At 48.6% G+C, this 14715-nt stretch overlaps 4 protein-coding genes across 4 annotated transcripts; all 4 read left to right on the forward strand.

The window, feature by feature from the left end:
* Positions 1-1009: 1009 nt before the first annotated feature.
* EMWEY_00012780 (SAG family member) lies at positions 1010-2131 on the forward strand (the record flags this gene model as incomplete). The annotated part of the gene is made up of 4 exons (XM_013479144.1): positions 1010-1109; positions 1296-1459; positions 1561-1928; positions 2017-2131. 4 exons carry the CDS (start codon positions 1010-1012, stop codon positions 2129-2131), a joined length of 747 nt encoding a protein of 248 aa, XP_013334598.1.
* A 1691-nt stretch (positions 2132-3822) lies between these two features.
* Positions 3823-4995, forward strand: EMWEY_00012790 (SAG family member; the record flags this gene model as incomplete). Its single annotated transcript, XM_013479145.1, has 4 exons — positions 3823-3931; positions 4153-4295; positions 4421-4794; positions 4884-4995. 4 exons carry the CDS (start codon positions 3823-3825, stop codon positions 4993-4995), a joined length of 738 nt encoding a protein of 245 aa, XP_013334599.1.
* Positions 4996-7803: 2808 nt separating this feature from the next.
* EMWEY_00012800 (SAG family member) lies at positions 7804-8916 on the forward strand (the record flags this gene model as incomplete). The annotated part of the gene is made up of 4 exons (XM_013479146.1): positions 7804-7900; positions 8052-8230; positions 8326-8708; positions 8802-8916. The coding sequence occupies 4 exons, from the start codon at positions 7804-7806 to the stop codon at positions 8914-8916; spliced, it is 774 nt and encodes a 257-aa protein (XP_013334600.1).
* Positions 8917-13052: 4136 nt separating this feature from the next.
* EMWEY_00012810 (SAG family member) lies at positions 13053-14244 on the forward strand (the record flags this gene model as incomplete). The annotated part of the gene is made up of 4 exons (XM_013479147.1): positions 13053-13173; positions 13418-13566; positions 13654-14030; positions 14136-14244. The coding sequence occupies 4 exons, from the start codon at positions 13053-13055 to the stop codon at positions 14242-14244; spliced, it is 756 nt and encodes a 251-aa protein (XP_013334601.1).
* Between the last annotated feature and the right edge of the window lie 471 nt (positions 14245-14715).

The raw sequence follows: 14715 nt of genomic DNA on the forward strand, positions 1-14715 counted from the left end.
CTCGAGTCAATTATTATGTGAGCTGGAGTCTGAAGGGCGTCTCTTCACCTCTCGACAAGAGTAGAGCAGTGCCTCAGACAGCTAGAGTCAATTGTTGTAAGTCCATTGATCATTTTGGTTCTAAATTCTATGTTACCCCATATTTGGGATAAACAAATATCCGGTGCGCTCTAGAGTTTGCGTGAGGTAGTGAACTAAGAATGAGTATTCAATTTTTTCGTCCTTTCCTGCCTTCGGTCCTCCCGTCTCGAGAGTGGTCGAGGGGATGGGAAGAACATTTTGGCCTGGAGGCGCAGTCTTTGCGCCAGTTCGACCAAATCTGATGTGCATATTAATTCTCCTTGTTAAATTGCATAACTTCATTGAGCTTTAGGTACCGTACATTTGGTGCAATGCTATGCTCACGACAGTGGGGGCGTGGTGCTTGTGAACGAGGTTTAGTTGGACCACGATTGCAGGCCGAAGTTTCGTCTTCACTTGGGCTCAAAAACACCAAAAAGTAATGTTTGAAAAATCTATGTCTTCTTACCAAAGTGTCAATATATTTTAAATGAAGAATCGGTGCAAGCTTTTTCAGCAACAAAGTACATGTTGCTAGAATGTCTGCGGTTGGGGCATAAGACACAGGTCCTGCTGGGTATCCACATGTTCAGCAAGAATGCGCGAACATTAATGCTCTCTCGCTTTGTCTATTGTCTTTTTTCACCGTAATATTCGTGCAAAAAAAGCTTAGACTAAATTTGGTCTCTAGTGCAGTGGTAAGAGGCTTAATTTGCTCTCTAGTGTGGTGGTAAGACACCGGTAAGGGCAGCTCACTGTTGCATTGGGCTGGCCTGCCCACCAGGAACACCCGCACCCCCAGACAGCACCGACCGCCTCACCGCTGCCTAAGCACAGAAAGGCATCGTAGGCGCCTTGTCATTTGAATACAATTTTTACGTTCTAATTTTGTTCAGGTTGTCATACGCCCTTAGTTCCTAACTTCTTTCTGAACAACTGCTGGGTGAAAATGGCGCCACTCAGCCTTCTCACAGTCGCCAGTGCCTCGTTCCTGTTCCTGACAAAAACCAGCGGCGCTCTAGGGACAACAACTTACAACGTTACCCTCGGTACGTTTCCCTCTATGAAACGATGCCAATTGACTGATTGGATTGCCTTTGCTGCTGACAAAGGTCTCTTGTTCTATCCACTAGAGCACTACCCCACAGACGGACTGAGCACACTAAGGATGCATCCAGCTCCTAGCCTGTACATGCTCTTCAAAACTTCTGGATAATGCAGCATGTATGCTTCAGGAACTACTGGCAAATGCCTCTCCGACATCAATGATGCTCGTCAGGCAGCTGGTCTCAGCGACCTCATCCAAGCAACAACAGCCAACACGCTGCCTGCAGGAGGAAACCTCTCGGGAACATATTCGCAATGGGTCTGGTATCCCGTCTGTGAAACCCTGCTTACAGTAAGTTATTTACCTGTCGAGCGCCCTCTACTTACATCCTACTCCATGTGCAAATTACCTTACCCCTTGACGTTGCTTGCCCTTTCTCTTGCTGTTTCCAGAAGAAATCAGTTACTACTATAGACAATTCGGTTAAAGCTCAGTTTGTTAGCGGCACATACGCCTTCTACCTGGCCGATTCTGATACCATCGACTGCGATCCTGTCTTGAAAAAGTGGAAGAACGCCTACAAAAACTTCGAGGGAATGCCCCCTACATACTCGGAAGGCGCTCCAGTGTACAAGAGTGACGACAATGTCTCGTTGATTGCAATGTACAATCCTTCGCCCAATGCAACTGCCGACTGCCGCGTGGTGACCTGCACGAAAACAGTAGATAGTCCATCTTCAGTAGACAAAGGCTACGCATTGATGTGCCTGACTGCGCCGGATGCGCTTAATAAGAAGGACCCCCAAAACCCCCCTTTCTCGTAAGTTGTTTTATTCCCCGTGTCCTCTCCAATCACGAGCTTTTTTTTCATTTGAGATCGTTTTGGCTTTTGGGTGTGCATTTTGCAGACAGGATCAGTGGGACAAAATCGTCTCCGCCATCAAAGGCTCCGCTTCCGGTGCTTCGCCAAGTGTGGTTGGTGTCGTGGCAGCAGTATTGGGTTTCGCTATAATGATGCTCTAAACCGTGAGCAGTGCACCCAAGAAACCGCCCTAGTGGGCTGTTGTGAGCGTGCCTGTTGCCAACCGTGCGGTGTAGCAGGAAATTAGTTCACATGCTGGAGTCAACAAAGTCTGAATTGGCACAGGACCACTCGGCAAATGGCAAGTGTGTCTAGCAATATAGTGCACGTGGATCGTTTTGTATAGAGAATGTGCTGAGGCATGGCCGATAGTATTCTGCCGATGAAGCTGTGCGCTTCGCTAGGCAGAGGAGAGCAGGCATCGTGGTGCTGCTGGATTCAGCTTACCTCTACATTAGGCTGCTCTGCAGTCAAATTCCTTTAATTTAATTTATATTAGTGTCTAAATGTGTAGTTTTTTTTTTTTTGTGCGTTGAGCAAATGTACAGTATAGGGTTGCGTAGGGCAACCAATTTTTTCAGCTGCCCTTCGCGCCTGACTAGAGCCTGACTAGAGCAGTCGTCAAATGGAATGTTGACTTGGGTATATAGTACCTTAGTCCCTAAATGTTTTTGTAACAGCCAGGCGAATATGGCACGACTCCAGCTGTGCACAGACTTTTGTGCCCCCCCTTTCTTGACGAGACCCACCGGCACTGTACGAACCGATCCAACTTACAAAGTTACCCTCGGAAGGTTTCCTCATATAAACAGTAATTCGTCGCTGCATGGACTATGTTATTTAGGACAATAGTTCCGTCTGACGCAAGCAGATCCCGTCGAGGCGAGGACCTTTGGACTGTCGGCAGAAGAGCTTCGGATCTTCAAAGAACCCCTGCCATACTGTCGCTTCATACACCGTTTATACTCCAGTGGCTTCTTTATTTCCGTCTACCTGAGCCCCATGAGGTACTTTTGGTGCTTCGCACTCCAGCGGATACGCTGCAGTAGACAGAGAGACTCGATGGCCAGGCAGCACAACTCACCAAAACATTCTAATTTGTTATCATATAAGAAAATAAGTAGTTGAAAGTTCCTGGGACGTTTTGTGGGTCCGTTAAGTGGGAACGCCAATGAGGTTGGTCACCACCAAACCCGATCGTGCCGAAGTTGCATCACCGTTTTCAGACGGACAGGCGTGAGCGCCGGGGTCGGGGATTACTCAGGGATTTATCCTCCGTCTACCCGTGAGAGAATCAATCCAAAACTAAACACAATTGCGTATATAAGAATTATTTTATTCCACTGACTGTTGTAAGCCTAGACCGGTGCCGAAACTTCCTGAATCGGTCGAACTCAAAGACGAACCGGTTGCACGGGTTTCCATAGGTTGGAGACACAGAGAAGGTTGCAAGTATCCCCAACGACGCACTTTCAAAATTAGTGTATGAAATATAATTGGAATTCATACTTTCACTGGTCCCACTTGCAATGATAAGCCGCTGCCAGCCGCGGCTGTGGTGAGGGATTGCTCTCTACGATACATGCGCTACTTGCACTCTCTGTAACCCGCCACCGACAACCACAAGGCCAGTACCCGAAAAAGCTCTGTCTCTCTATGTGTATGTGTGTGTGTGTGTGTGTGTGTGTGTGTGTGTGTGTGTGTGTGTGTGTGTGTGTGTGTGTGTGTGTGTGGTTTTTCATTGTGACAATAAGCAGTCTGGCGAGTGTAATTTGGAATTTTTCTATCTAGGAAGCACTGGACGGATCGCATTCAGCATTCATCCGGGGAACTCCAACATTGATTGGAAACAATGGCAGCCCTGTGTCTGCTCACGGTCCTTAGTGCCGCCCTGGTCGTCGTATCTAGAGAAAATGTGGGCGTTTCTGCCACGATAACAACAAAATACAAGGTCACACTCGGTAAGTTGGCTAATTGCTGGTGCTGTGTGGAGTTTGATGCTGCCGGTGGTTGCTCCTCGCAACATTCAACCGCCTGCTGCTGTGAGCTGCAGACACTGCACTTCGTTGTTCCAGAAAATGCCTTTTAAGCAAATTGTGGTTGTTCCAGAAAATGCCTTTTAAGAAAATTGTGGTTCACTTTAAGGTTTTATGGTTCTTCTGGTTCTTACCTCTGGATGCAGGAAACGATGCTGTATGCCTGCCCGATATCAACAAGGCTCGTCAGAAGGCCGGTCTCAATGATTTAGTACAAGCTAAACAGGGAGGCACAACAACAAGGCTGCCTCAAGCTGGAGAAGAAATTACATCAGACTACGACAACTGGGTTTGGAAACCCGTGTGCAATGGCTTCTTTCAAGTACTTTATTTACTTTTTAACCCATTGCCTCCGTAGGCTATGCTCCGCCCTTCAATCACAAATGCACTCCATCGCTGTTTTGGTGTCTTCAGGAACAAAGTAAGAAAACGGCATCCGATCCTACTGCCTTCAAGAGTGGCACATACGCGTACCAGGTCGTCGATCCCCACTCCGTAAACTGCGATACTGTAGTAGATAAATGGAAAGACGCATACACAAACTTCGACGGGGTGCCTCCAGCATACAAGGACAATAAAACGTTGTATAGCAATCCTAATAACGTCTCTCTCGTGGCCATGTACAACCCTTCAGATAACGCTAGTGCTGACTGCAGAGTTGTCACCTGCACCAAGACGGTAACAGATGACGCCACAGAGGACCCCACAAAAATAACCGAAGGCTCTGCTTTGATTTGCTTGACGGCGCCCGCTGCTCTTGACAAAACGAGAGCAACTGGCCCTTTCACGTGAGCCTTTTGAAGTCAGCGTGCTCCGTCATTTTCTTTGGGCGTCCTTTGCATGGCAATTTGTCGCTGTGTCTCTATGCCTTCTGCAGAAAGGATCAATGGGGGCGAATCGTCGAAGCTATCGAAGGTTCCGCCCCGTCCGTCGTACCAAGTGTGCTCGGTCTTGTCACAGCCCTCCTTGGCGTCATGGTAGCGGTGTGAGGTCTCGACTTCACCCCTGAATTCAGCCCAACCTCTATGAGTCGGTAGGCGTGCCTCAGTGCCTGTGCAGCAGTGCTCACGGCCACAGGTGGAAGCAACAACCCGATGGACTCGTCTAGCTGTCGGCAACACTCCGCGTAATACTGAATGGGAATCCGCGGATGCGGAACTGTGACCGTGCATGTACTAGACACGCGTCGAAACAGTTTCAGACTGTTAGCAGCACCCCTTCGATTGAAAACTACAAAACGGCCGACGACAGCCTCGTTGAATATTTGGCTGGAACTGTTGCTTAATTCCATTTAAAGCAGACCAGGGAAAAGGGCAAGTACGAGCAGCTCGAACCTTTTGTAGTGTTTCCTGATGTTTAGAAGCTTAGATATTCCTCCCCGGAGGAGGTGTCCTTTCCGTGAGTGTTCGTCTTTCTTTGAATCAAACAGGCTTAAAAAGGCTTTCAAACACCCGTTCCTGACTTAAACTATTGATTATTCTCCTTTGTAGATATTGTAACGAATTGATGCGTTCATAGACGTATCGCTCATTAGACACGCTGCCCTGAGGTGTATACACATAGTAGATGCTTGTGCACACTGCAGCCATGCTGAACTACTGCCTTGTAATGCAGCTTCGCCTGCTAGTGCCATCTGAAAATGATCCTCTCTACATTTACAGTAATGATTGCAAGTAACTGCAAGTAACTGTAGAATACGCTGAGTTTCCTAGACACGGCGGGACCCGAACTAAGGTTTTCTGTACGATGTGCTAGACATAAAACCGGGAGAACCCGTGAATGGACCTACGTAAGCTAAAAGTCAAGTATGCTTCCTATTTTCAAAACAGAGGATTGATTCATTGGCGATCTATCAGGCCTTGCGAGTCCCAGGTTGTCTGGCACACGTGGCAAGACGCTCTCGCGCACTTCCTGCGAGACAACTGAGCAGAGCCGACAGTAATGCATTCTCAGCGATGGGACACGGACAACGAATGCCTGCTTGTAACAATATTTATAGGGAATTTTAACAGCAGTGGCCTGCCTTTTCCGGCTCACGGTGCCTTACACCTCCTTCTGAGGGATTGATGCTCTGGAGAGCATATATATTTGAGAAGTATCCTCCTCGATTACAGGATTACAGGAAACTGCAGCGCAAGACGTGTCCTTGAGTACCAAAGGCATATGTACACAGCGCAGCATGTCATCCTTACTCCAAAAATTTATTTGGTCTTTTGCTCATTTGACATCGAGTTGAATGCCTCACAGAAGTCATTGCTGCTCGCAAGCCAATTCGTTCTGCCAAACTGGCGGAAACTGGCTCCAACGATGCAGCAAAAACGCTGCATACCGAAAGCGGAGGGGTGATGCAAACAGGCACATGTGTCTAGGCGTATTTGCCTGTATGCAAGGCCTTGATACCAATGAGTTCGTAGTATATCGCAGGCAAACTTTCTCGTGAGCCACCACAGCTGCCACTAGACATTCCTGCGTCTTTCAGGGAGGGGTTAAGGGCACCCCTTCGCCAAAAGGAATTGCTGAAACTCTGGAGTGTAGCACAGACGCATGCAGGGTACTTCCGCCTGCCATGGTACAGTGGCCAAGTGGAGTGGAGCTTACAATAGCCTCATTGGGCTGTCCCACCCAAATTACTCCACTAAAATTTACGAAATGGTCGGCAATGCATCGTTCGTGACCGTGTACCACCCGTCACCAGCTGGCAGGCACTCTGGCACGGCGTTACCTGTACTCAAAAACTAAAATGCACGGACCCACAAAGCGGAGTTGGCTATGCATTGATTTGCATGAAGACGCTTGATGGGCAGTGGACAACATCGTTCCATCTGCATGAGCCCCTCAGAAACGTGAAACGATTCGTGTTGGATTGACGAAGGCATTTTCTTTGTTTCAGAACGGTTTCCTCACGTGGGAGGTACTTATTTATCGCTTGCGTGTTTTGCAGAAAAGAACAGCGGCCGTTTGACAGGGTTTCCCTCTTCGCTGTTGCCCAGTGTGCTCTGTTTCACTATGCAGCGCTCGCCGTTGCTGTGGCGATTTTGTGAGAGTGCCTCAGACTCCCTCAGCACTTGACTTGCCGTTATAACGCATGCACTCCAGATATGTGAATAGTGGGTTGGGGTTAGCTTATGTGTTTTCTTTCTCTTTCCTTTCCCTAGGGACCAACAATGTATAATTTGGTCCTCTAGGAGTAGTCCCGATATGGGAGCAAACGGGTCCAGCATCCAAAATACTCGTGAAGGGTACTCAGCGAGCGAAGGCCACCTGACAACGGCTGTAGCTGGAATTTTTTGCAATGCTCTAGGCCTCCAGTCTTCGTTGCCCGGCATTTTGAGGGGCACTATGACGGGCATTACGCGTCCTAGCTGATGAAGTTGGCCGCTCGATTTCCAAGAAGGAAGCTGCTTCAAAAATGCCTAATAGAGCACTTGAGCACAGGAACCAGTGGCCAGATACATTCAACGTAAGTCACGTCTCTAGTTTGCCCGATGTGAAGGGTTGTGGGGTTCTGGAGGCTGTAAAACTACATACTAAAATTTCTACTTGTAAAATAGACTGACGAGATGATTTGGTTGGGAATCAACGCAGTACCTACTTCATTTACCTGATCAACTGCTTGCTTGTTGCGTGCATAACAGGAACAGGACGTGTTGCACCGCAGACCACACGGTGAAGCCTGTAGCCTCGATACCCACTGGGGTATGTGGTATTTCATTTGGACGACAGTACCTACCATAACCCCTTATCAAATTATTCTTAATACAAATTTCCCCTTGAAGTCCTACGCTTACCAGTGCATAATGGCGGCTCTCCGATCGCTTGCATTCCTCGGTGCTTCGGTCCTTGCCTTGGGGAAGGCCAACGGGGTAGAGACGATTAATTACACTGTGAAGCTCGGTATGCTGCTTAATCATAGGGGTTGCACAAATTTAAAGTGTATGTATAGCCTTTTGAAGTGTCTCAGAGCCCACAACCTAGGGTCATCTGTGTTCATCGACGAGCCAACGAATGCTGCCGGGCCACTCTGTTCTGTTTTCTTTGATTGTAGAGAAAGTGGGTGAGTGTCTCACCGATATCAATACTGCCCGCGATGCAGTTGGGTTCATCAGTTTCGTACAAGTTGGTGTCGACGAAGAAGGGAAGTCCCTGCCAGATGCAGTTGCATCTACGGCTGAAACGAATTTCAAGACATCAGCATGGAAGCCCGTCTGCGACTCACTTCTAGGTGTAAGCTTTTAATTTTTTGACTGTATGTGTAGCAGGTGGTTTGGAACGCTCGTGAAGTTTTCACTAAGACCCTTTGACTGTCGTGCTGCCCTCAGAAATCTAGCACTGACGCACCGGGTGCTAGTGCTTCTACACCCGCTAAATTCCCCAGCGGGACGTATGCATTCAAGGCCCTGGAGTCCAACAGCCCAACATGCAGCGATATAGTAGGTGAGTGGAAGGCAGCCTACAAGAACTTCAAGGGACTTCCGCCCCCAAACAAGGACACAAAGCTGTATGACGACCGGAACAACGTGTCTTTCGTGGCCGTATACAACCCCTCTCCCGACGCTACTGCAGACTGCCGAGTTGTTACCTGCATCAAAGAAACCACAAATACAGAACTTCAGCCACAAACCAAAAATACCGAGGCGGGCTATGCTCTGATCTGCATGACTACGCCTGATGTGCTTCCGCAAAACAGCACAGCGCCATTCACGTGAGCCTTTCCTCCACAGAATCCTTGTGCTAGTTTTCCTTTTGGACAAATTTGACACAGTGATTTCATTCTATGTTTACGTGCGTTCTGCAGAGACGAGCAATGGGCGAAGATCACCAAAGCCCTCGGGGGTTCAGCCTCGGCCGCCGTGCCAGGTCTCCTCGGTTTTGCGACTGCACTCTTTGGTCTCGCTTTATCGTTGTTCTAAGGCTGTTTGAGTCCTATGTGCCATACAGGAGCTCTTTTGTCTCGTGCTGGATTTGCGCCTACCAAAGTAGGAATGGAACCAGGCAGCGCGTTGAGCAGGACACTGCAAAATTGGGCAACAAGCTGATGCGACAGCACCCAATGGACACCTTAGGAAGAATGGGAAGGGGAAGTAAACGGAGACCGGTGTGGATTGTTAATGGCGGTGCAGCAAAGCGAATGATAGTGGTCAATTCTTGTTGGCAAATTGAGAGAGCAAAGGCCTGTATCGTTGCAGTCGAGTACACGGCTGAACAAGTTCCGTGTGCGAGCGCAATAAACAAGATTCTGTTGAGCCAAATATGCAACCATTTCGCGCTGTTTTGCACTCTAGTGTAGTGGCCAAAGCAGAATCCGTAGTCTGCCAGGAGGAGAAGGCAGCGTTCTGCAGAACCTGTGGAGAGGCTAAGAGCCGCAGTGAGCTTAGCCCTAACTTGAAGTGGAATCCCTTTGTAAACTGCAGGTAATTTGTATATACAGAAGTGAAAACAAACCCTCGTAGCTGCCAGGGAAGGTCGCGCACCACATGACTGTCCGCCTGACAGACATTGCAGTTCGAGGTAGAAACAGCCATGAACTGCATGCAGCAACGAGAGCGCCTCCTTCACTGTCCTATAATACATTTTAGTCGAAACGATAAACCACTGCCGAATCCCTAGCTGCAAAAGAAGCATTACAACAACGCTTGTACAGCAGCATGACGCAACGCACAACGCAGATACGCATCCCAAACGAGCACTTTATTGTCAGAAAGTTCCATCGAACCAGGACGATTGTAGCGACAACTACGCCATTCGCCTAGCCAATGGTTTATTTGCCACTACTGTGTTGTTCGCAAAGGAGGATATGACCGAATCATGCACCCCTTTCCAGTGGCTCTGCCCCTTTTGACATATTGATTTTTTCCATGGATAACGTTGCGTTGTCGTGGCAGTGCTTCGATCAGTTGAAAATTACTGTTCTTCAAACTGGTCATGTAACCCGTAACCACATCCATACTCAAGATAGGAATGCTCATGGCAGATAGGCAGTTAAATTACTCAAGCACCCTCTCAAGGCAGGGACAATCCACTGCCTTGAGCTGGGAAGCGGCCAGCGCGCTTGACAAAGTCGAGACATCCTCAAACAAACCATGCCACCCTTAAATGCACGTTGGCTTCTGTGGACGGTCCCGCGTGTCTATCTCGGGCCGGCACCGTCATTTCCACTAAATCGCCTCAGAAGTGATCATTATGCATTCATATAAGGAGTTTGGCCCCATAGGCACGTGTTCTGCATTGCGCCGAATAACGCTGGAGCAAATAACCTTAGACTGGGATCCGCGTCAGCTGCCTGCTTGTGGCAGCCATGTGGGACATATAGGAGGCACAATCAACTATTTGCAGGACCTCACATGTTGTTTTTGTAGTTTGATGGATTTTATGGTAGGTAAAACTCCGCTCGATCTACAAGCAAGTGTTCCGCCGCTCGGACACGAATCGGCAGCGTCCATAGTGTAGCGCGGGCTAACACTTGCTCACAAAGTTTGCGATAGACCTGTATTCAGACATTCAACTAATCAAAAAAATCTAAAAGTGCAAAAGTCCTTTTAGTAATCCGTGGATTGTGGCAAGAAAAGAATTGTACGGCTTTTTTATTCAGTAGGTGGGTGGTCTGGTCACCCGGCCAGGGGAACCCCTTGCGGTACCCACCTCGCCCTCGGCTGCGACATCATAGGTTTACTCAAAGGTGAAGTTCAAGATTGCGCCTAACTTGTCATACCATAAAACCGGAATCTTACTCCTAAAATAGTCAGGGTTATAAAGCCAATACACAAGCTGTAGATGATTGCTCATACCAGTTGACCAGTTGCAGCTCAGTTCTTTGAATGTCATAAAAGCTGCAGGACTGTGCGTGCAAGATATTGAGCCAACATGGATTCCATTTCTTGAGCTTCGGTTGTCTTCATGAGTAGGCAGAGGAACGCATCCCCAGTGCAAGCAAATTACCAGTACTTTCCCCAAGCATAGTATCGTGAATAAATGTAGCCAGGCCCTCTTGCCAGTTTGATACCTCGTATCATTTAATTTGGTACGCACCTCTGGCCCTCCCGACATCTTTGCAGCGTAGTTATTTCGTTGCTACGCAGTCTCTTCTAGGTTGGCAGCCGAAAATTAACTCAGCCATAGTAGACAACCGGCTCACAAACACAAGTTTTCAACAATATTCTACCTTGTTAGTGCATCCAGAACAAAAGCCGCGTTTGTAGTTGCATGTGGGGATGTCTAACACTAGACTAGTTGAATTACACCAAGGATCAGTTGGTTGAAGCCTCTCCAGACGCTTGGGCCGGTGGGACCAGGGCACCTGGAGACTGGTGAAGGCTGTCCGTTGCTCCTAAGAAACTCTTATCTTCAGTGCTTTGGCTGCATTGCAGCTTGAAGCCGTCTTTGAAGAACATCGGTGGCCCTCCACCCAGTCGGTTTGTTGCTGGCACCTCCCCTCATGAGTCATACGTTGGTACAACGCGTAGAGATGTTCCTTGATTTTAGCGACCTAGCGAGCTTCAAAAAGGCTCAAAAGCACAAGGTAAGGATCCCCACAAGATGCTAGCATGCCCTCCAGACCCCCAGAACTTCTGCTGCTGCAACTGCTGCTCACAGAGGTTCGAAGGGGCCTAAGGCTTTTCGCTGAGAGGTGCCCTGTCATCGGTTGGAGCGCAACCGTGCTGCAGCTAGCCCTCATTGGGGCAAAAACCAATGTTGCTTTGTTTCTTTAACTGGAAGCGTGGACAGCTGCTGAACGTTTAAGTCGTTCACATAAGGACGGCTTCATGCAAGTAAAAATCCGTGTTACAACGTCGGTCAGAGTGTGCTACAATGCCCAGCTGCATCGCAACTACTGTCTCTGATTCTTATGTACCGCAATTCTACTTGGGTGCGGATGGTGGACGCCTCTTCATTCTGACAGCTGCACAATAGTGAACGAGACTGAAGTTTAGCAACATGCAGACTCTCCGGTCCACTCAAGCCCCTGTAGGTCTCTTAACTCACACGAAGATGTAGCTGCATTTCCGTGTGTCTACAAGGAGTTGCTGGGCAGCTCCAACAGTATTCTCTGGGGTCTCCCGCTCGCCGCCAGTTAAATTTTAGATATATTGACAGCCAAATTATTTAAAATGATCGATGCATTTAACCCAATTCCGCTTGTGTGAGCGCCGAGGACTTCAAGAGTCCCCTGTGAGAATTTGGAGAGCACGCATCGCTGGACTTCCCTCCTTGCTCCCCCTGAGTTTTGTACTTACTCCCCCCCCCAATAAAGTCATCCTACATGTCATTATCTGCAGAAATACACTGTGTGGTAAGTGCCTCGTGCTTGTGGGCAGGGCACGTAAACTTTGTCACCATCTCGTTGCTGGGCAGAAAAACGGTAAGAAGACGTCGCGTTGGTCCAATTCTCTAAACAAGGGCAGAAACCAAGATGAAGCCAGAAAAGAACCATTACGAGCATTCTTCACATATAAATATTGTTTGAAAGTTCTGTAAGGAACTAAATTCATCCTAGATATGGAGCACCTGCCCTCTTCGCCTAGCCTGAATGGGCTGCTCCCCGGTCCAGTCCGTATGGAGGATCGCCTCTAAATACTGTCCACTGCACACAGAATTATTATTTTTGAGCTTTCCTATGCTTTTCTAGTTTATGTGGTACCTTGAGGGGTTAAAAGCGAGTGCCCACCGGCTGAATCTGAGCGATTGCAAACTCCGCGGTTCGGACAGTCCACTTCGATGCACTGGACACGGAGTGATTCCCCTATTTCGTCATTTGAATATACCTGGTTTGTAGTAAATCTTGACTTCAATTTGCCCGAATTATTAATTAGGAGTTGTGTTATTCGTAGACTTTATCTAGCCTCACTCAACTCAACGACTCCTGTACCTAGCAGCATGCCGACAGGTGTAGCCTTCTCCCGTCTCTATGTCTCATTGCGTCACCGGCTACCACGGCTTTGCGGAAGGCAGTAGCATTGCCTCAGCTTGACAGACATACAAGTTTTGTTTTGCATTCTGTGCACAGCCTCATTTTTCTTAGGCCTCAGTTTAAAACGTCTATTCGGGGAAAATGGCACATGTCAAATTACTCCCCCTTCTTGGAGCAGCGCTCTTCGTTTTGGGCAACTCAGCTCAGGGTAACGCCGCATCGCCAGGACAAGGAACCAGCACCGCCTACAGCGTGACGCTTGGTGAGTATGTTGCTTTTTATGGCGTTGGCCAGTATGCCTGAAGTGAAGGAGCCGTTGCGATTGTTAGGGAAGGACTGGGGTAGGGGAGAGTGGTGGAAGGGTTGACGGAGGTTGGTAAACCGCTTGCTCAGGTTCCTTCTGGCAGGCAGAGGCTGGAATGATGGGCTTGTATTCCACTTCTATTGCTTATCATGTGGAGCAGAGGGTGGCTTCCGGACTGTGTTGTGCGTTCTCTTGTCTGCAGAGCAGGATGGCGTCTGCCTTTCCGACATTGACGGTGTGCGTGAGAAAGCAGGATTCGGCAAGTTCGCACGCCCTACTGAGCCTACGAAGCAGCTCCCTACAAACGATAATACAGGGAAGCAGTGGGACCGTTTCTGTCAAGATGTGCTGGTGAGCCGTTGAAGATTGAATGCGTTACAGGCAGACAGGCATGCAGGAACTTGTGCATTTCCGTTTTTCTGTCTTTTTACACCTCAGGCTGACAAGGGATCGAAGACATCGGTGTCGTCCGGCGATGATGGAGCCACCAGTGCTATGTATAGCATGATGGTGTTAAGCTCCAGCAAGGTGGACTGCAGTGCTGTTGTGGACCACTGGAAAGCAGCAAACAAGAACTTCACGGGAATTCCACCGGCACCTGAGAAATCGTCCGGCTTGTACGAGAATGCTGATAATGTCATGTTTATATCGTTATTTACCCCTTCAGCTGGAGCCACAGCGGACTGTCGGGTGGTGACATGTACCGAAACTACCACTGTTACTGAAACACAGAAGAAAACGGAAAGGAAGGGCTACGCCTTCTTATGCATGACGACGCCTAATATATTGGGTGACGGGACGAAGCAACCTTTCACGTAAGGGATGTCACTGCGTACCCAGTGGTTAGCCTTTCTCCCCTGACTATACAGACTGTTGGTGATTTCAACAACATGGTATGTATGTCTTTGTTGGCTGTGCAGGAAAGATGAGTGGGAAAAGATATCGGCTGTTTTCAAGGCTTCCGCGCAGGCTGTCGTACCTAGCGTATTCTTTGTTCTCTTGGTAGCACTTGGGGGGATTCTTCTCTAGCATAGCAGTGTAACGGGCCTTACATGCAGAGGGCGCATACCAAGGTCGCGCGTCTCTCCCATGGTGCAGAGTACGAACAGGTCGAATGAATGAATATACTCGTAGTTTGCATCGTTACAGCAGGGAGGAGACCTGTTTTGTCGTATTTCTCTGGACACGGCTTTCATAGTCGTCCGCCCTAGTGTGGTGCAGTATATGAGAGAAAGTAACCATTAGTTTACGACGGAGCACTGCCACGACCTCACGGGGCATCGCCAGCAGCGACCGCCGCCACGCCGAGCTGGCGAGTTAACTGGGAAGCTTCGACAGTCCAGAGAACATGGAGAAAGTCCAGGCATTCGATAGCTAGCTACTGCGGCCTTTCGTTTTAACTTTGTATATGTAGGTGTCGAGCTGTAGTTATTTGAGTACGAACAGTGCTGCTAGGAGGTCCTTCCATGTGTGTATGTGGGGAGCGGAAGTGAGGGGGTG

Source organism: Eimeria maxima, genomic scaffold (genome assembly GCF_000499605.1).
Source record: "Eimeria maxima Weybridge genomic scaffold, Emw_scaff93, whole genome shotgun sequence".
NCBI classification, from domain to species: domain Eukaryota; phylum Apicomplexa; class Conoidasida; order Eucoccidiorida; family Eimeriidae; genus Eimeria; species Eimeria maxima.